Source organism: Lepisma saccharinum, chromosome 8 (assembly GCF_977018435.1).
Source record: "Lepisma saccharinum chromosome 8, izLepSacc3.1, whole genome shotgun sequence".
Lineage (NCBI taxonomy): Eukaryota > Metazoa > Arthropoda > Insecta > Zygentoma > Lepismatidae > Lepisma > Lepisma saccharinum.
The window spans coordinates 54975480-54998472 of NC_139236.1; the positions used below are offsets into that span (position 1 = coordinate 54975480).

The following is a 22993-nucleotide window of genomic DNA, read 5'->3' on the forward strand; positions in this document are numbered from 1 at the left end:
AAAGTGGTTACCGGAAGTTGTCGGCTACCAGGCCGAAAGTTGCTCGCTCACGGGCAATTGCTGAATTTTGAGCTCAGAGCTAGACAGATGGGTGAGACTTCCAGGCGCCACGTGTCTTGTATTTTGGAACATTCCTGCGATCTTATCTCGCATTTCTCATCTAGCATTGGTGAATATTTCCAAGGTGGCGCATTCAGCAGGGAAAGAGCTTGACCTGCCATGCACATTGACAAAGAATGTCAATAAGAAAACATATCAATGTCACGTTAAAATAATGTCCAAACTCTCTCCACATTCGATCTTCTCTTGTCGACTTACGCAGGTGTCTACTTCGAATTAAGCTAAACCAGTTTTGCCGAAGGGTCTTGTAAACAACTTCGTATTAAAAATTATCCATATTTCGATTTATCCGTATTGAAATACATTATATATCCTATCTTATCGGCTGGGGAATGGGAAGAACTTCGGATTAAAGGGTACTTCGTATTAACCAATATCGTATTAACGAGGTTTTCCTGTACTTTACAAAACTAATTTATGAATTATTACAAACATAAAACTAATATCAAACAAAATTGCAGGATCGGTAAAATTACCAGTAAATTTATATATCTTTTATCATCTACTGCTGATTTTAAAGTAATGTTTCCTATAATATGGAAATGTATAGCTTTCTAATCTAACAATGCAGAGATTTAATGAATAAAGATAAAGTGTTCCAAATTATCAATTCGTTTGTAAAACACCATTACATTGGCATGTCACATGTGACAAAGTTGAGTTACAATGTTGTAAGTTTGTGAAACATCATTCAATACATACTTTTATGACTGCTGTTTTCCCACCAAATGGTTCTCCGACCAGCATAAATCCATGACGAACTATCATCATTTCATACATCTGAATTACTTTCTCACAAAACACCGGAACTGATTGTAAATTCATTGACAAGGAGGCCTGCAAAAATGAATATTCATCACAATGGATAGTACAATATTTTTTAAAGAAGAAATATTTAAACATAAAGCCATTTACTCAGATCCACTACAAATTGTGTGGCAGATGGATGCTAAAATTGTTCACGGAAGTTAACAAAATCATAGAATGGTTAACAGCTTTATTTCATGAGATATAGAAACAGTTGCCATGGGTGACTGTCAATTCGAGAACTAGCCAGGAATTAGCCTTTTGTATTCAATGTTCGTTTCTTGCTTTACTTTCTTTGTTTTTAAACTCTTTCCTGGGGACTGTTTTCTAAACAACTATTTTTAAAGCTTAATTTTATAAAATAATAAACTAAACACATGATGCTGTAATATTGCTGAAAAGTAATATTTTAAGTATCAAAATATAACTCTCCTTCACATTTTTGTAACAAATAACAAATTTGTGCTACTGCTGAAAATTTTAAAATCGTTTTCACCATTAACATGGAATTGTCATAACTCTATGCTCTATGTGAAATTTTTGCCGATCTTGATAAAGCAGCAATATAAAATTTACTGACAATGTACCAATTCAATATAAAATTACAATGGTTCTATGATTAACCCGCTTATTTAATGTATGTAAGTAGGTGACTGCAACGGGTTTTGCATTAGAGAAAGAAGCTTTATTTTGGACATTTACTTCACAGAAGTACGTCTTTATATTTATGAAGAAAATTTACAGATTGGCAGACTGTGGCACTAAGTTAAATTTTATTTATAGAAACATGAAATCCTGAATTTTACTGATAGAATCTTGGCACGACCAACAGATCATAAATATATTTTCAAGATATATAAGATATATACACAAACTTCACATTCATAATAACCTGTGGCCCAACAGCCCATTGAAGTCCAGGGCCTACCTGCCAACTGACGGCCTCACTCCCACATGCCCCAGCAGAGGTGGTAGATCAGTTACGGTGTGATGTGTGGTCAGCACGATGAACCTCCAGTCAATGTTGTACGTTTCCATGACTTGGTTATGCTACTCTCATTTGAAGCTCCCCAATTTCCTCATTTGGATAGCCACCGGTCCCATACACAGGTCGAAAAGTTGTTATGCTCCCCCAGGAGACTCGAACCTACGTGTAACCCTGTAGCCGGAGCTCAAAACATGATGCCTCACGGCAACAGCGCAGAACAGTTCACATCAATAGTTATTTCAAAATCAAAGGATTTCATGAATTAAGATATTGATAATGGATGTAAGTGATAATGAACACACCTCAAATCTTTCTTTGTGTAAACTAGTCATTTTTCTCTAGACCTAAAGTAAACCAGTTATTTTCTCCATGCTTAAGGTAAACCAGTTATGTTGATGTCTTTAACTATGAAATTCCTTGTCAATTACTAACATTGTCCTTAAGATGTTAAATGTGCATCACCTGTGGCTTTACATACATATTGGCAAATCTTAAATCCTAATTCCATGTGGTCTAAAGAACATTGTATTTTATTTTATCTTGCAGAACACAGCACTGAAAACACTAATAAAAATATTTTCCACAATGTATAGAAAACTGTCTATTTGCATCTTCAGGGTCTTGAATGATTCACATCAGAAGATAATTCATCCACCAGTAAGAATCAGGCACTACCTATAGTAGAATCTAATTCTATTTGATCTCTCAATTTGTGTCATAGCTTACCTCAGAAACAGCTTGAAGGAAAGTGTCATAGTCAGGAGCAGGTACAACAATACCTGGGAACAAATCACTGATAATGCCATTAAATAATGGAATATCATGAGCAAGAAATTTCGGCATATTGACATCTTTAATAGATCTCAATAATAATATATCCTCCTCTTCATCTACATATTTTAATTTTGCAATTCCAGCTGCACACAATACAGCATTTACAGCTCTCATGCCTGAAAATGAATGTCAAAACTTTTAAATATTGTACATATAAAAGAAATGAAAACCACATTGTTTCAAGTAATACTATAAATAATCAAAAAAACAGAGGCGTATCATTAAATCGTGGAAATCTAAAGGAAAACAATAAACAGTACCAACTGAGCAAATTTTAGTAGTTGTCTTGTTACACAACATAGAAATTTAAAAGAATAATGCAGTTTGACCAGGACTCGAACACAGGTCTCTGGCATACCCTGCCATTGGTCTACCAAACAAGCTACTGGAGCTGGTTTCAGCTGACTTGTTACTTTCGCTGCTTTACCTGTCTTGTCAGTGATATCACAATGAGTCCTGATTGAGCCTGAATTTTTCACATTCTTTTTTTTTTTAACATAGTATATTCATTGTGTTAGGTAATCAGTTATACAGTGTAATCAAATGCTTACACTTTACTCATATTCATAATTCAACACTTCTATGTGATTATAAAATCTCCTTCAGATAAAACAGATTGATTGATTTACTGACCGCCATAACTTAAGTAAACATGTGACTGAGGATTAAAATATCTCTACCTGGGTTAAAAGCTGAGGCTGTAAAGGGGCGCTCAGCACATACAAGGACAACACACACACACGGCCCTACAGAAGATTATACTGGCCGTACGTCCAGATGTCAGAGCCTCGTCAGCCTGCAAAAAGCAGTTACCAAGGTGTACTATGTGGAAGTGAGGTTGACAATTGAGTGCCTTAACACCCCTTACACGCCCTCCTTCAGATAAAATTGATTAATGAAATAAATTCAGGAATTTACAAATAAAATACTCAAAGCAATATTTATTTCATATGCACTGCATACCAGGGAGCATAAAAATCATGATTTTTATTTAAATCGGATTTTTTTATTTAAATTGATTTTTTGATTCTTTAAAAATCATGTCTAAAACTGACCATAGTTATAGATATATTTTTTCATAGAAAGGCTTTTTCTAGTAAAAGGCCCTGTAAAATATTTGAACAGTTTGATTAAAGCAAATAAGAAATTATATGTAAATATACATTTTTCTGTTTCTGATAGTATATGAGCCTACTATGGAAATGTTTGTTGAGTGTGTTAATGGAACTATAATTATTTCAGTTACTTTTCTTCCAATGAAAATAAAACATTCTAGTTGTACTCTATAATTATAAAATTTACAACCTTTGTAGATGAATTTTGGCAATTTCTTTAATAATAGTTTCCAAAATATCAGCTGCCATGTTTATTTACAGTTTAATGATAATGACACTATTTACGGTTTAACATGATTAGTATTTTGTATATTTTTTACACAAAATGTTTGCTATTTTTGCCCATAAAAATTATTGAAATTTATTTCAAGAGAAATTTACATGTTTACAGATTACATATTACATTTCCTTTCATATGAGCTTTACACCATCAATACATACTGTATATTTTGTTTCCTTTGTTTTTTTTCTTAGAGCCTAATTAACACCATTAAATGATTACAAGATTAATGTACTTTCACCAAAAGTGATTCTGATGTCTACAAAATCCTTATGTACATTATTCTATAAATTATTTATTTCAAACTTATTTAAATCAATCCACCTTAATGCATACCATAATCATAATGGAACTGTGAAGACAGCTGCTCTGAACATAGTTTGTATGTTGTCACAATCTTAACTGAGAGATTTCTTGCAGAAGAATATCCATAAGAATAAAGTGAAATTTCAGCTATCATCGCATAATCTGGCACCATCATAGCCACAGTTCGGAAAAGAGCCTGTATAAAGAAAATGCATACATCAATGACAACAAAAATACAAGATCCAGGTGAACACATGCGAAATAGCTACATTTACTGCAGAAACACCTTACAATAAATTCTGAGGAATTAAAACCATTACCTTCAAATTGTCTGGTAGTTCTGATCTTCCAGCATAACCTGGATTCATAGTTATGGCAACATAGCAGTTTGGATTCAGAGTTAGTTCCGTTCCTTCAAAAACAAATTTTTCCAAGCGTGCACGAACTGCTATTATAATGCATAAAATCTGTTGTGCTATGACAGACAACACTTCCAAATCAATTCGGTTGAATTCATCAAAACATACCCAGGACCCGCAGGAAGCACAACCTTTAAAAAACTAAAAAAACAAAGTTTGTAAGAATATTTGTCTTCATAGGTAGAAATAGTACTTTGTAATCACAATAAATACATTTTAAATACGAACACAAAGAGAGTATTAGTGCTAGAGCTGAGTCAATTTCACTCTGAAACAACACTTTTATAGAAAGACAATAATTTTATCAGTTTGATTATTTACAGTGGAACCCCGATTACATTCCTGGATTCCAACATAGCAAAATGTTATAAATTTCACCAGTATTACATTTTCCTGCATTTTAAGTTTTTTCAACTTGGTCCCCTGAAAAACGTAAAATCAAGGTTCCACTGTTGATTGATTTGTTGTTTTAAGTCCACTTTATGCACAGTAAGGCTAATTGGCACTGGACCTACAGTTTAAAGTGGGATCCGAACCAACTGAGCCTCCACCGGGTATCAAACCCGAGACCCCTTGATACAAGGCAACAACGCTACCACTGCACCATCAGGGAGGCCCCAAGGTTCCACTGTATGTAGTCTTGTTTCTGTAAAATCAATTCCTAATACCATAGCTACTTTTTAAAACAAAATAAATTATTTATAATAAATACTATGTGTCTATCTTACTTTTAATGGTATTTCTGGCACATTAAATACATTATGCTGTCTATTGATATATATTAATTAGGGAAGTAAATTAATCCCTCAGGTTCTTCACAAATTGTTTGTCAATTTATATTGAATTGGAACACTATTCGGTATTAATATTGGGTATTACTTATATTGGTAAAATATATGTATTGGCTCATTTCAAATGGCTGTGTATCAGTCTCTATTTTTTTTTTCTTATCACATTTCTGCCAGCAGCAAATCTTCATTAAATCAATGACAATGTTTGGCGCATGATGGAAGTGTAAATAACATAACACAAGAATGTAAGTATGCATAGTGTGCTTTTCTTTACACATTTATATTTATATCTTTTAGTAACAAGATTAATAACCTTTCCCATAGCAAGATAATCCAATGCATCAGAGCAGTTGAAAACATAGCAATACACTGCCAAAGCTTTTGCTAAATCCTTGGTTGTTTCTGTCTTTCCAGTACCAGCAGGTCCCTCAGGAGCTCCATACAGATTGAGGCTGAAGGCTCCCATAAGAGTTCGATAGCAACGGTCTGTTAATGGGGTGATGACTAGACGCCTCGAGTTTCCAAGATACTCGTATCCGTACCTCACTTCTGCGTTAACAATGTGCACATATACATTGTCTGTCAAGTAGTATCTGAAAAAAGAGAACTGCTTGCTACTAAACACAAATTGCCAGAAATATTTGCTACCCATTAACACATAAAAAGATAAAATACTAAACTTTTAAATGCTGGCTTATCCCAGGGCCAGCAGCACGTGACACTTAAGATTCTAATCATTCCTCCAGAACAACTCTTGACATTTCATTTGTTTTCTTTTTGCAAGTCAGCAACTGCAATCATGATTCTCGAAAATATTTTCACAGCGTTCAATGCAGGCAGAGATACTGAAATTGGTAAAATGTTATTTGTGGGGAAATTGTGGGCAGAGGGGGTGATTGTCACCTACCTAAATCCAAAATCTAACAACATATTGTCAATTAATGTAAGAGTAAATACCGACCCATCTAAAGACATCTAAAAATGCAAAAGCTTGTTTGAAGTGAGGTCAGAATCATTCTACATGTGACTCCACTGTGAATTGAATCCAGAACACTTCGATTGCAGTGTGTGAAGATGATCGCCTTCTAAAACTACCAACGAATTGCCAATAAATAAATAAATGGAAATCTCACCCTTTCAGATATGTAAAATGTTTAAAATAGCAATCATCCACCATCCCTACTCACAAGGGAAGGTCATTAATCTACCAATGACTTTAACTCCATGTCTTGATTTCCTCCTTAGGAATCCATAATATTACTTCTTTCCCATTGTTAGAATTATTGTTAATGCAGAGTACACTCAAAAAAGTCAATTGTGCAGTTGTTTCTTACCTGTATTTGAATTTTACCCCTTCACTAATGTTTTCCCACTCATGTTTCCCACATTTTACATATATTACTTGTGGGCCCTTAAAAATGTACACAACAGAATAAAATGTACATTATAATTTACTATTCCAATACATAAATATCATTCTCAGACTACAATAAAATGAAGTGCAATACCTCATTTGAGCAAGCCACTGAAATTCAGTTGATGAACTTATACGTTTCTTCACTAGGTCTTCAGTAACATCTTTTGCATGGACGTCAATCACAACCAGAGCTTCCAAAGTCATACGGACTTGGGTGTCCAGTTTTCCTCTAATGATGATCACAATATCTTGCAACTCTTGCTGCATACAAATAAACACAAAACTTAAAAACTAAAATACAACATAACTAGGTGAATACAATATCTTATTGCATTATATATTGCATATACCGTGCGTCCATTTCGATCTGCAGCCGAGAGATCGGGAGAACCGTGGCGGGCGACGCTGACGGAGATGCCAACATTTACGGCCTGTAATGCCCGCTTAATTTTATGGACATATGCAGACATTTATATAAATATTGCAAAACGAGCACTAACCTGTGTTATAAGAGTTGTTCAAACTGATATCCACCAAGTGCCAAGTGTGTATAATGGTAGAAACGAAATTCCGACAGTGGAGAATACGTTGAATAGCCTGAAACTTTCGTGCCTGTAGCTAAAGTCCTTCTGGGTCGGGCCGAGAACTTATCAGCCCCCCTCGTAACGTGAACCTTGCGGCTGGCATTCCAATCCTCTCACTGGCACAACACACATACACACTGCAATAACACAAACAAGTAACGGCAAGCAACCAATAATAACACTCTTGCGCACAGTACGAAATTAACACGCTCTTGGTTTACATCTGCTGGCCACTATATTCACAGCTCTGTCGCGAAGGAACAAAAAACTCGAGCTCGGAGATTTCGGATTGCAAGGAAGCTCACGAACACCATTGATTTTTAACGGTTTCGTCTACAGCGTAATCTTGATACAGTGTTGCACATTCGAAACCTCCAAATGATTCCCATGGCCACAAAACTCTTTCAAGGATATAAACTTAAGCAGGACGTTACTGGTCAAAACAATGATTAAAATGTTTTATTATCTGTGGCTCTTAACATCGTTTCTAAAGCGTATTTTTTTGTGTATATAATGGCAGAACTTGGATGAATTACAGATGATAAATTATAACACAGGTTAGTGCTCGTTTTGCAATATTTATATAAATGTCTGCATATGTCCATAAAAATAAGCGGGCATTACAGGCCGCAAATGTCGGCATCTCCGCCAGCGCCGCCCGCCACGCTTCTCCCGATCTCTCGGCTGCAGATCGAAATGGACGCACTGTATATTATAATTTAAATTTTACAGTTAATTTTCTTAATTGTGTGTGTGTGTGTGTGCATTGTTTATCACACTTACACTTCAAAATAATGTAAATAGCACTAACAAGCATCATATTCCATTTTTTAGCTCAACACCCTGGTAACTATTGAAATGGTTGGTATGGAATTAATAAAATTCTCCATTTTATGCAATTTCTGTAATATTAATATTACAGAATAATATCAGATATAATTTAAACAGATACTTTCCACAACTTGATGGCACTGGTGTTTGCCAACATATCTGTGTTTTGTTTTTCCTTGTTGTCCATCCATTTTTATGCCACTTTGGCTAACTGCAATCACAAGGATGAATGATGAGTAGATTATTTATGAAGTGATGGGTACTCACAAAGGAATACCTATGTCCAGTCCAGGATTTGATCCCCACAATCTTCAGTGGAAAGATCCTGACGAGACCACTAATGTAGCTAATATTGATGTGTTGTATGCGTTAATATCGGTATTGGTTCAACTGTAGTTCTGACATAATTGTGGGAATGGTTGATATTTGCTGAAATACCTACACATTAAGTTATTTCTCAAACATTATTAGGTCTTCATTATATCAAGTACACTGATGCGATCACGCATACATTAACTACAGAAGCAGATGTGTTGAGGACTTAGTAATAGTCCATAAAGGAATTCCCATTTTACAAAACTGATCACATAATTAGTACTATACCCTGTGCTGCATGACAAAACCCAGTAAGCTTGGACAGATACTTTCACCAGTAGGAGTACAAGATTTTCCTAATAACAGGCAAAAATTAAGATGCTTCTAGGTTCTCACCACCACAATTAGTCAAAAGAGGAAGAAAAACAGCACAATAATTCAGGCAAAACTTTACATGCAGCTTACTACTAAGTTGATATTTTGATGATTACACTGTTCCCATCGTAGTATTTGTAATACATATTGAAGAAAGTAATAATATACATACATTCTATGTAATATAGCCAGCCTCGTTAGCACAGCACGCCACAATGGCAGGGATCCCAGGTTCGAATCCCACCCTGGGCATGGGTGATTGTAAGTGTCCCTTCATCAATATCATCACTCATCCTCATCTTCGTGATTAGCCAAAAGTGGCAGAAAAGAGAAGTAAAATACACTAGGGATGTGCCGAAGCTGATTACAGATGTATGAAAATCGGCAGAAATTGACATATCAGTATCGGCAAAAATCCGATATTTAAACCGGTACAGATTATACTAGAGTTTTACCTTCTAATAAGTTTTGTATTTTAGTTTTGTAAGATTTATTGAAAATTAGGTTATGATTCATCATTATTGTAGAGTTTTTGTAATAAAATTATTGCAAACTCTCATTCAGAGGATCAACCTAACTCAAAATCAGAAATAAAATAGTACATTGCTCAACCAGGATCTGCTTTTGTATTGGAAATTCAAAAATGAATATTCAAACCTGAAGCAAGTGCTGAGAAAATACTTGGGCATACCTGCTGCATCAGTATTCAGTGATTGAGTATTCAGTGTTGCTGAACAGATTTGCGATAAGAGAAGAAGTTGGTTACTTCCTGAAGTGCTTCCAAAACTCTGAAGTTGAATCTGGCAGCAGTAAATTTCCAACATTAAGAACAGGAATGCACTTTGCATTTCAAAGAACTGCTTGTGTACTAATGTAAAATCTCTTGAGAATCGATGTTTTTCTTAAAGGTTCACATAACACCTTTTGTAGATGCAAATGTACATTCAAATCTCTTGAGAATATATATGTATATACATATGATATGCAATACAAATGTACATAGCAAATTTATTTTTGTCATGCTGAAAATAACATCCAATTTCTGTTTAATAATCTTATGTATCGGAATCGGTTAAATATCGGCATCGGTTTCGGTTCCAAAAATTATCGGTGAGTACATCAGCATCGGTAAATTTTCAGCTTCGTCACATCCCAAAAATAAACTAAATCGATCGATCACTACATGTACTATAATGCAATTGTAAATAAATGATTGATTGATTTGGTGTTTTAAGTCCACTTTATGCACAGAAAGGCTAATCGGGACTGCACCTACAGTTTAAAGTGGGATCCGAACCACTAAGTGCCTCCACCAGGAATCGAACCCAGGACCCCTTGATTACAAGGCGACGATGCTACCACTGCGCCATCGGGGATGCCTAATTGTAAATAAATAAATCTGTATTTTTGTTACAAAAGAAACTTAATACAATACAACATCTCCATAACTTATGTCAAGAAAACCCATGCAGCGCAGGCTAAATAAATATGCCCTTAAGGAGCCACAATATCTCTATTAAAAGCATGTGTAAAATTAAAGAGTTTGAACCAGAATAAAACTTTAAACATTGACAGAGACAGAGAGGTACAACAATTCAATAAAAGTGATTGATATTAAATGATACTACTATGTAAAACTTGATAAAAAAACATTTATCATATAATGATTCTCATTCATCTGTCACATTTTATTAATTTACTTTATGAACATAAACAATAAAACACCACTGTCAATATTTCACAAACTTCTCATCTGTAAGCAGAGAGTTATATCTCTCTCATGATTCACATATAACAACCAGATATTTGTGATACATCACCACTTAAATTTTGTTGTAGTTTGTGTTGTTTATGTTTATAAATAAAATTTAATCTAACTTAATATCTGTGCAAAGAATAAGGCACATAAAGCACATCCAGTAATTTAAATAGAAAGGAAACTAACCCACAACCTTGCAGACAAATCTTCCCTCTCTCCTTCTGCATCTAGATACTCATGTACACTTGCAGTCCACTGTACCTGTGAAACACACAGAACAACTTGGCCAGGCCACAAGGTCACCCACTCATGTCGTATTTTGGTTGCATAATCTAAGTTGCTATTCATAATAATAGCTCTTATTGTAGACAACATATGCTCTTCAACCTATAGTATATATGTAGAAATAACATTTGACAGTTAGAAAAAAGGGAATGAAAAAGAAACAAATAATTTTGTTACAAATTGTTTCTAACACCATGTACCGAATAGAACATGTTCATCTTACCTGTCAGAGAGTAGGAACACAAGAGCAAACATGGCACACATAAAAATAAAACTTTAAAAGTTCTGATGTTTCATCAGCATCTCACTTCTCTCCTGCTCTTCTTACTGTCCACATTTGTTTTTAACTCAGTTTTCTCCTTGGCAATACCAGCAGGAACGTGACAAAATGTTGAAACTCTTAAGTTTTATTTTTATGCTTCGAGTGTTCCTCTTGTGTTCCTGCTCTCTCGCAGGCATGACAAACATAATCAAGTTATGTCAAATACATAAATAATTAAATAAAGATCATGCGAAAGGCAAGCATAGAGTAAAAATAAAATTTCAGCATTACATTACTAGCATTCTACACAATTTCCCATCTACTGGTTATGTTTATAGACCACTAAATAATGCATCTAATTTTATCATTAAAATGGTGTTCTATACTTCTTGATGTTGTTGATAAAATCTCAAGATTGAACAAATTGCTAGTACACATTTGCACTGATATAACTATAACAGCTGAAGATTTTCTGAGTTTTAAACTTAATACTGTGCAGCGATGGGACAGATTAATAGATATTCCATACACATTCAGCTGATATGAACAATGGACATATTGGTGTATCAGTTTATTGGTAAAATTACCGATAATTTTACCAATCTTATATAATATATTACATATATCAATAAATATCATATAACTCAGTGCTATATTCTGGCATTTTGAAAAGTAAATGTCTAAATATGCAACTTCTTTTGCATACATTTAGTATGGAGGTAAATGAACCAGGTTCTTCAAGGACCATTTGGAAATTTGTATTGGATTGGTAGAATATCAGTTATCGATATCAGCACTTTATTGGATCGGATAAAATTTCATATCAATCCATCCCTATTATTTTACAATGGGCTATGGGGATTTGAATTTAGTATTCTTACAAATAATTAAAGTAATAGTGAAGTGTAAAGTGTAGGGCTGAGCCGATAACACAATTTGCCGATTCCAATTCCGATACCATAACCTATTCCAACCGATACCGATGCCAATACCGATACTGGAATAAGGCTAGTTACTGAGTCACAAAACACATCACATTACATTAGTATTAATTATAGCAAATACTCCAAATTATTCTCATATAACATTATATGACTTAAAATGTCCTGTGACATTTTATGTGAACTTTTTTTCTACCCCAGTGGATGCAAAAAAAGAAGAAGTTTTTGAAATGTTGCAAGCATTATTAAAGTTGTTGTAGATACACTGCAAAAATCAGTGTATTATTATAAGTGTCCCTGCCAGAGAAAATTATAGTGTGCAAGATAAAATGTATGTAGTGCATATAGCGTACAGCTTGCACAAGGAATGCCAAATAAATACAAATATCGTTTGGATTAAACCGGGGAGGGAGGAAATAGACATAAAAATATACACAAATACAGATATATATTTAAAGCTCATTTGGCAGCTCTGTATATGCCTTGCTGTCCATTATTCTCTGCCATTTGCAATAAAAACAAGTCACTGCAGTGTCGGCATCAGGCAGCAGTCACATGGAAGGGTAAGAGCACAAGAAGAAAATCCACAACCCTCCCTCCCACAGTGACATTTATCCCTTTCCCAAAAACTCTGGAATGAGCCTAGCATTATAATAATGCTGGTTTTGAAAACGTCACGTTCTTAACCTACGAGTTTACGACCAAGAATTGGCAATGTATGGTTTCTTTTACTTCCACATAGCATTGACCATCAGGCAGTTACATGCCTTGGGTCACGTTTGGGTGCAGCACTTTCACTTTAGCCCTGCCTTTGATCTTGTCATCTGCTTCCCAGGAGGATGCGTCATTTTCGGAAATGTACATGGAATTCTTGTACGGGAGCCCAACCTACCACAAGGAAGGGTGAATGAACTTTTGAAAAGGATAAATCTTGACAAATGAGTTGTTTCTCTTGGCCGCTCTAGCCACTAAAAATCTTTGGTATCATTTCCAGCCCCCGTGGCAGAGTGGTTAGTACATCGCGCTATGGCACCAGGGGTCCTGGATTTGAATCCCGGCCTGGGTATGCATGTTTGTGAGTGTACATTCAACAATTTCATATCATCATCACTCATTTCCATCTTCGCAAATTAGCCAAAAGTGGCACTAAAAGAGAAGTAAAATAAAGCAAATCAATCAATCAGGTATCAGATGGTATCGGCGAAAAAAACTGAACTGATACTGATACCAGGTGTATCGGCTCAGCCCTAGTAAAGTGTATATGCAGATTATTGGTGCATTTGAGTATGAAATACATGCATTAACAAGACACCAACCTGCACTAGCCACAACTCTACACATCCTCGAGCATCTACTGTTGAAATAGACTCATCCATTGGAATTCTTTCCCCTTGAGCACTCAGCATTCCATAAATATTAAGCATTTCATCAAATTGCAGCCTGTATATTCCTTCAAAGCACTTCTTCAGATGTGGTTGAACTCTTAATGGATCCTTTGTTTCAGACAATATCTCAAGGATTTCATCATTTGACAAAAAGAAAAACCTGAAGATACACAAAAAATTAGCCATTAATTAGAAGATAATGATTATAAATAAAAAATGGCTTATCAATTAATTAGCAAAACTGTTGGGTTAATTAAACCATATCCCACATGAGAACCATGAGAATTTATTATAGCTTAAAACTGTGTTGTGCATAACTCAGGAGAGAACAAAAGAATGTAAATATCTTTGAATATTCAGTGCATTTGTAATTTCACCATATTCAAATAATGAAAGAACCTCTATGACAATGTCACCATTATGACTCACTACATTTTTTTTATCAAAATTTTATTTCAAAATGAAGGCAAAACACAGGGGCTATTTCGGTTTCCAGCACCACAGTAGGTGTTCCCTGTAGCTTCTGCTACATGACTCAAACAAGTCATGTAAAAGCAAGTAAAGAAGTAACTATCACAATCAGAAGCAATGTTTACAATACATATTTCTTTTCTAGGAGTGTGCAAGATTCCGAAAAGTCAGCAACACAATAGGGAAAAATATTCCCATCCTGAAAAAATATATTGCAACTTAGTCAGGAATTGGCAAAAAAAAATTCCTATCCCAACCAAAAAATGATGAAATTCTTGATACATTTAACACAAAAACATTCACAAGTTGGTGTATTTGATTTGTTAACACACTTCTCTACAACTTTTTTGAAAGATAATTATGATGATTAGGCTCAATAAAACACACTAGAACATGCATATTCTGCTAGCAAAAGTCATAAAGTCAGACACAGACAATCTCGATTGTTACCAAGACAGATACCATTATAGCAGACTACAATTACCCACAATTCCTAAATTCCACCATGTTCATCAGTACCTGTGTGTGATGAAAGTGGACACTGATGGATCCACCAGTGACTCCAATAATGAAATAATGAATGGAATTGCACATGTGACGAAGTCATTGATGAAATAACAACTGTGCAGATTAGGAAGCATGTCCACATGACACAGGCTACTAATCATGCAGTTTTTTGACTGTTGCCACTTGAGATACATTCATTCAATATCCAACAAAAATTACTCACAATTTTCTAGCCGATATTTCTACATGTTCTCTTAAATTTCCTTCAACAATTTTGTCATTTTTCTTATTGCTCAAATGAAAATTTTTAAAAATTCACATAAATTTCTAACTTTAGTGTCCTTTTCTAATACTGAAACCTTCAAAATCATGCAAGCTTGCATGTTTGTTTTAAATTCACTTTATGCTCAGACAGGGTAATCAGGACTGATTCCACTGTTCAAACTGAAATCTAAAGTATCGTGCAATGTGCATCCACTATGAATTGAATCTGAGGTCCCCTTCATTACACAGCAATAGCTTTAGCTGCCATTGGGGATGCCTAGAACAAGTCACAAAAATGCTAGAACAGAGTTCACATTTTGAATTGTAAAAAGTCTACCTGAATATGCATACACACGCAGGTGCATTCGCAAATACAGGGTGCGGCAAAAAAACTTAAATAAACTTACCTGAAAGCTTGTTGCTTAAAAAATGTATAAAATGTATTTAAAATGTAAAATAACTGAATATCTTCAAATGCAACTGTGCAACTACTATCTTTGTGTTGATAACGTGATACTGATTTCTAATCAAATCATTCTCGTCATTGCAGACTAACCGTTGGGCCTAGATGCCACAGTATACTGAGGCAGAACGTAGTTGGTGCATCGAACATTACTTCCGTAGTTATGGCACAGGACGGGGACGTGGTCCGTCATTGAAAATTGCCAAACAACACTTTGAAGAAGAGTTCCAGAAACATGCCCCTCCAAACAATACGTTACTAAGTTGGGTTAGAATGTTTAGAACTACGTGCTCGGTGAAGACCCATAATGAAGGGCGATCAGGCAGGCCACGAAGCACGAGAACAAATTATAATGTCAGTCGTGTATTAGACAAAGTATTGCAATCGCCAAAAAAAAAAAGTATGCAGAGTACATCCCTTGAACTTCAAAGTGAAAAAACAAGTGTTCGTCGAATAGTGAAGGAAATTGGTGCACGCTCGTACAAAATACAGATTCTGCATGAAATTAAACCCCCAGATTATGCAACGTCTATTTTTTTGTGGCCGTGTGTTAGCTGAGCTCTATGAAGATCCACATTATCTGGACAATTGGTGTTGGTCAGATGAATCTCATGTTTTGCTAAGTTGACATGTTAACACACAGAATATGTGTTTCTTAGGTTGGGAGAAGCCTGACGAGTATGCTGCAAGACCGCTGCATACAGAAAAGCTGAGTGAGGGCTGCAATTTCTAGACATGGTGTGATTGGGCCATACTTTGTTGAAGACTACTATGGGCAAACAAGAACAGCTAATGCAGTAGTGTATAGGGAACAAAAAATTAATTGTTTTTAACCTGACTTACAGACTTTTTTGCGAAATTCATGGTTTACAGTTTGAACGCCAAGTGTTCTAACAAGACGGAGCAACCGCACATGTGGGACATGGTAACAAGGAATTGTTGAAGGAACTCTTTTCCGGTGGCATCGTATCACGAGGAACAGATTTTCCTTTCCCTCCCCGTAGTCCTGATCTTACATTATGTGATGCTTATCTATGAGGACTTCTGAAAGAAGATTGCTTCTCACAATTTCCAAGAACCCTGGACCAGCTTCATACCAACATAGAATCTGTTATTGGCGAGATAACGCGATATCAGTGTTCCAACATGGTCCAAGATATAAGACGAATGGAATATGTTGTCGATAATGGTGGCAGGCATGTTGAACATGTAATTGTTTGATATGAAGTATACTGTGTCATGCAGTTGCATACTTCTCAGAAATAAATGAGTTCAGACTAAGTTGTTTTTTTTTTGTTTTTTTTTGCTGCACCCTGTACAATTAAGTTTATTATAATTAATGTACACAAAAATAATATTCTGCAACCTTGGAAAGTACAGCCTCTTCGCTTCCAAGTATGCTACAACTCCACGGTTTATAGTTTCAAGATTCTGGTTGGATTCAATAAATCTTTCAAGTACTCCTGTTGCTCCTGCTCTCTCGAGGGCAAGTGGTTCTCTTACAACATTAATCATCTCTCTCCTGAAGGCTAAATCAACTTGCTGCAAACAAACAAACAAAAAAAAGAGTACAACAGTGACCAATTTTCATTTATGTCGTTATATCATTGATACAAGAAATGAAAAAATATATCTTATCATGTCATTACTCATGTAACTACATTGCCTAATCTAGTTTGGATGTACAATGTGGAAAAGTTCAACGAGAAATGTTAAATCAATCATGATAAAATAACAAAAATCTTTAAAGTTGCACATTAATAAAGAACTCAATACAAGTTAACAGTTTAATACCATGCAATACTCAAACGAAGGCACTGTATAAAAAAATATATTGGTATTAAAAATCATATTCTTTACCTTAAATAGTTGTCCCTCTTTTGGCATTTGTCTTACAATATCAGGAGAAGAAAAGATTGGAATGAAATACATCCACTGTGTTTGAACTTTGATCCAGTACTCCAGTGTCTCGTTCACTCTCTTTAGTTTTGCATCCCATTCTTTAAACTCAGCTGAATAAGGAAATAATTATTGCAATTATTGGTGGTTTACATAAAATAAGTATTGCTGAAACTAATAGTACAAATATGTATGATGGATGGAGGTAATAATGCCTTGATGCATACAAGATATTGTCAGTTGATATTTTTTTTTCCCGTAATCCATTTTGTAGATCTGTACAACTGGACAGATTTGATATCAACCTGTGGTTTAGTTGAATGAGCATACTTGGTTTCACTTCGTAATTTAATTAGATCATTACTTAATGTACCAGGTGATACACTACACTGAGCACAAACCTCAAGGCATTGATCCAGTTGAGAAGTAAACTGTTTGGATAAATTACTAACTGTATCCTCTAATTTTTTATTTATATCCGCAGCAAGATAAACTAACTCGTCATTCACCCTTTGATCCAGTAAATGCACTTTCTTTTCTAACTTTTCCGTTCTATCTAAGCATTCCTTACAGAACTGTGAAATATCTACCTTAATTTCTCTAAGTTCCTTACTTTGAGCTTTACTAGCTTCAATGCTTTCTTTCATCTGACTCTGCACTGCACATATACCTTCTTTCATTTCTGTCTGCTGTGATTTGAGCATCGTCACAATGTCAGCCAATGTGATCTCCTTCTCCATAATGTTAGCAGATTCAATAATTTAATTTTACACTGATCACATACATAGTTCCTGTGGAAGTACATTCTATTTTTCAAATTCTGCATGATGGCTGTCCAGATTTTAAATTATCTGGTATACATTTTGATTGTAATGGATAATTTGCATGCAGTACCTGAATATTCATCATCCAGATATTGAGACTATTCTAATATTTGGCTTAACTGGATAAACTGTCTGTGAATGTAACATGTGGAGTCTCAAGAAAGTAATCATCCAAACTGTCCATGTTATGAATTCTCTTTCATCGGGACTGTTCTTATTTCTGCAGTATAGATTTTGAACAAATCTATCATCTGAGCTGTCTGTATTTCCATTTAAGCTAATTTGGTTGTTTTTTCGTTGATTCATTAGTGTTTCTATTAATTGCCAACTAACATCATCCATACCTAGCTTTATTATGAAAAAAATTAGAGGGTGTTCCATTTACACCAACATACCTTCGAAAAAAGAACCTTCAAATACAATATTTTACAATTGATTAGAAATTTCACCATGGTCAGAAAAACAAAGGTTTGGGGAATTTAAAAAAAAAATGGTTAGTATTGGCTTGAGCACAGTGTAATACTCAAAGTTGAATCATTCCATTTTAGTGGCCTACTTACTCCTCCTAACCCTGCAAAGTATCACTCAATAGAAGTACAGTCAACTCTCGATTCTACGACCCCGGGTATAACGACCCTCTCGAAGTAACGACCCTTTTCCCGGGAACCGTGAAAAATTTAGAAAAAGATAGAAAAAATTGAAAAAAAAAAGTTGAAAAATTGAAGGAAATCGGCCGAAAAATGCGTTGATCCTTTCCCCACTCATTTCCTTCATGAGCGCTCTACCGCTCACAGTTGGGTCTGAACTAAAAATAGACACCACCACACCATGCTTGAGTGATATCCAATAGCACTTGACCTCTGCCCTCCCCTCCCTCAAGCGCACCAATGTTACCCCGCACCCGACGGCCGCTACCCAACGCGCCAGGCTTGTTTTGCCACGCTTTCTCTTGGATACGCGAGAAGAGATCGAATGTGCTTGGATGTTATTTTAAATCGACCTTTTGTTTCCTTGTCCTAAGAGCTGCTGAAAACTCGCGGGGAAGGGTGGGAGCAGCCCGAAATGACTGCTGGACTTGCAGTCTTTGCCAATGTGTATGGCAGGTCAAGCTCTCTCATCGATAAATACACCACCTTGAGAGATAAGATCGCAGGAATGTTCGAAAATACAGATGTGTGGCGCCTGGAAGTCTGGCCCATCTGTCCAGTTCAGCAGGTTCCCGTGAGTGAGCAACTCTCGGCCTTGTAGCCGACAACTTCCGGCAACCGCTTTCATTCAAAATGTGTTCTTTGTTCCCTGCAACACTTCATAAAAAAGCGAAACTGTTAGAGATAATCAAAACCACATAGGTGAACTAAAGATCGTCAACCCGCTTAATGCGTTGTCATCCAGGTTTCCACAAAAGTTTACTTCGATCTTACGTGCATCATAACTCCCGTTTCCCACTTCATATGTTTTCCTAATTGTGTCGATGTCGTAATATCTGCTAAAAAAGTGTTCCGTTGGCTTACTGACTTCTCCCTCTTTTCCTGTCAGGAAACGTAAGGGGGGGGGGGTGCGATGCAGATTGTTTCAGCCAGGATTTTCTTGCTGATGCGGGCTGATTACAGGCGAGGGTGGAAAAGGACCCATCCCTCTCCTTTCCTTTGACGTCTAAAATGGGGCAACCAGTTCTGGATATATTCTTGAAAACGAACAAAAACCATAGAACAAGTAAAACAAAAAGGGACCCCCCCTTTCCCCAGCTCATTCTCCGCCACTGGTGTGCACGGCAATGTTGATAATTGCAGAATTCAGTTTTCTTTTTAAATTTATTTATTATATATTTTTTTAATGCTGTTGTCTGCATAGGAAATATTGCCCGTATTATTGTCTGTTGCGTGGTAAAACATAAAGCAAGGGTCATTTCTTTCTTCTTTACACTGGTGTTAAAAGTTCCGTCTTCGACAGTTGCGTTATCTTTAAAATGCTGGGACTTTTCTCTTCCGCCACCTGTTGCTCGAACTTCCAGCGGGTCTCTTTGTTTTTACGATGCAGCTGGCGCCAGTGTTTTGTCTAGCGTCTGCTAAGCTCTTGCTTGCAGATAACAGCGATGACTCATCCAGCGCGAAGGAAAAAGTTATTGTTTTGAATCTCGCAAAGCTGTTTTGATTTGACGATAACGAAATTCGATCTCCAGAAAGCAAAACAAGAGTTAAAATAACTTCATGTTCTGCACCTTCTGATAAGCACAACTGTAAATTTAATTTACCTTTCTTCAGAACCATTCATGTGGAGGAAAAAAAAAGTGTGTTCAATGTAGGAATGGTCGCCGAGACTGATTAAAAAGACATTATTCAAGGGGAAAACGTTTGGAGGGGTGGGTGTTTGACATCGAGAATACTCCTAAATCCAACATTAAATCGTCCATTAACGTGAGAGTAAATAACGATCTACCATTTTGATATGTGAAAATGCGCAGTTTCATAAAGCTTGTTTTCAGTTCATTTTATGCTGATGGGCTAATCGGGACTAAATATACAGTTTAAAGTGAAATTCAATTCCAAACCCGAATGATTATCAACTGCCACGTTGTTTAATGACCTGTCCTACAATACGCTTTGGGTGAAAATAGATCGCAAGTTGCGCATTTCCTTTTTCACGCTGGATTACAATGCAAGTCAAGGAAGGAGTTTGGACTGCTCCCTTGAATGGGGAAGGAGGGTTGAATGAAGTTGGTTGAAGCAAAGAAAGGTGACTTTTTTTTTACGATGTATTTTACACAGCCGAACCAGAATGAAAATTACAGCCCTGCCTTTATTTTTTTTGGTCTGGTACCTAGAGAGGTTGTGTTGTTTCTCCCGAGTGATCTAATCTTAACAGTTAATCTTGTAACAGACAATGAATGCTCCAGTAAACCCGTATAAAATCCAACATTCATTCTGCCCGATTATCTCCCGACTTTTGCTGGCACCAGTCTGACTGGTGTCAAGATTCTTCGAGTTTCGCTTGCAATAAGCGAGAGATTGTTTTCCTTTCCATAGGTCTCAGTGGAAACGGGTTTCTCATTAACTAGAATTGTAAGAATTTCGTGGAAAAGCAACGACTGTGCACAATTGAAACAAAGTAACATTATTTTAAATTCTCTTTTGTGAAAACTTTTTCACGTTCTATTTTCCTTCTCACAACACGCATCCTGTGCATAACAGGTTGTATAACTACCAGGATAAATGGTGTTACCATCTCCTAGGCATCTTTGTGTCCGTTTGAGCTCCCTTTAAGCTGAAAATTGGTGCAAATTCCTATAACGACCCCTTCGAAATAACGACCCTTTTCCCGGGAACTGTGAAAGGTCGTTGAATCGAGAGTTGACTGTATGTAGATATTTGTGAATGTACTTACCTCTGTAACGTTACAGCATGAACACCATATTAGGCTGCTTTGTGATGTTATAACTAGGACTGCGCCGATACTACTTTCAACAAATATGCATACTCATGTCAATACTCTTAGGAACCACCACTGATACCAATACCAAAGCTTAAAAATTGTAAGATTTAAAAGTTGTTCAAAATACTGATTAATATTAGTAGGTGAGTATTCCACTACATAACACTATAACTTACCAGCAAATGGCGAGATGAAAGGAGAACCTCTCATTGAAGCACACTTCAACAAGTGGTCATCTAGCATTGCTTGCATTTCCTCCAAGGATCCTATAATTTCAACACCAAAGTCCCTGCAATATTCAAACAATCATAAATTTTACCATTTTGAAGTTTTGAAATTGTGTTAAGCATTTCTTACAGTTTCTTAAAACATTATGTACATTTATGTGCTTTTGATCCTTATCAGTTTGGGTGCAACAGGGCCCTGAAGCAGGAAATGGAAAATCTAAGAACTGGCATTTTCTGACCAGGATGCCAAGTACATAATGTGGAAATAGAAATCTAGGATCAATTACTTATTTAAATTAAAATTGTGTGTCAGTGTTTGGCTATTTTCAACCATCACATCACAGAGGACAAGCGCTCTATTGAGAACAAGACAGAACAGGTATCACAGGTTAAAGAAAAAAAATGTAACCTTTTAAAGACCAGACAATTGCAGTATATCTGCACAGTGTGAAACATTACTATTCAATGGTTCATTCCAAAGTGACTCGTTAATATTACCACTCGTTTTGACAAAACAAATTCACTGACTCAAGCAGACATTTTCTCAGGTTACCAGTCATGTCAAGTTGGCATTTATTTCCAACCTTTCGAGTGCATACATTGTTCTCATTATCAGGGAATGTTGAGAGGGTTCCAGATACAAGTATAAATATGCAAGGATGTAGAGAAGCAGCCAGCAGCTAAGAGTGTATTCTATGATTGGTTCGCTCTGCATCCACTAGGTGTACCATTGGCAGACATCATGCTTTTACAGAGAAGTGGATTCCAAGATCCACGCCCATTCTACATCAATGTGGGATGATAGGTAACTATATGGTATATTAACCAATGATAAGCTTTTCTGCATGTGGTGTATTAAAAACAACATGCACACTGTTTTGCTAGCAATCCTAATTTTCAGATCAACTTCTTCAGGGTAGGAAGAAGAAAAGTACAGTGGAACACACATTTTACATTCCTGTATTTTACATTTCCCCACTCAACATTCGATTTTCCTGGTCCCAATAAAGCAAAATATAAAAAAATTCTCCTCGATTATACATTTCCTGTACTGTAAGTTCTACAGGTACAGTCCCCTGTAAAATATATACTCGA

General features: G+C 35.9%; 1 protein-coding gene across 1 annotated transcript in view; it reads right to left on the minus strand.

The window, feature by feature from the left end:
- LOC145991789 (dynein axonemal heavy chain 7-like) overlaps positions 1 to 22993 on the minus strand; it is a 208974-nt gene that overhangs the window by 117375 nt on the left and 68606 nt on the right. Inside the window, exons 17-27 of the mRNA XM_083127839.1 lie at positions 21848 to 21960; positions 17380 to 17531; positions 16886 to 17061; positions 13746 to 13974; positions 11128 to 11328; positions 7169 to 7338; positions 5974 to 6253; positions 4771 to 5010; positions 4481 to 4646; positions 2642 to 2865; positions 823 to 957 (exon numbers count right to left, since the gene is read on the minus strand). Of these exons, the coding sequence (XP_082983965.1) occupies positions 823 to 957; positions 2642 to 2865; positions 4481 to 4646; positions 4771 to 5010; positions 5974 to 6253; positions 7169 to 7338; positions 11128 to 11328; positions 13746 to 13974; positions 16886 to 17061; positions 17380 to 17531; positions 21848 to 21960 (2086 nt within the window). The remainder of the gene's footprint in view (positions 1 to 822; positions 958 to 2641; positions 2866 to 4480; positions 4647 to 4770; positions 5011 to 5973; positions 6254 to 7168; positions 7339 to 11127; positions 11329 to 13745; positions 13975 to 16885; positions 17062 to 17379; positions 17532 to 21847; positions 21961 to 22993) is intronic.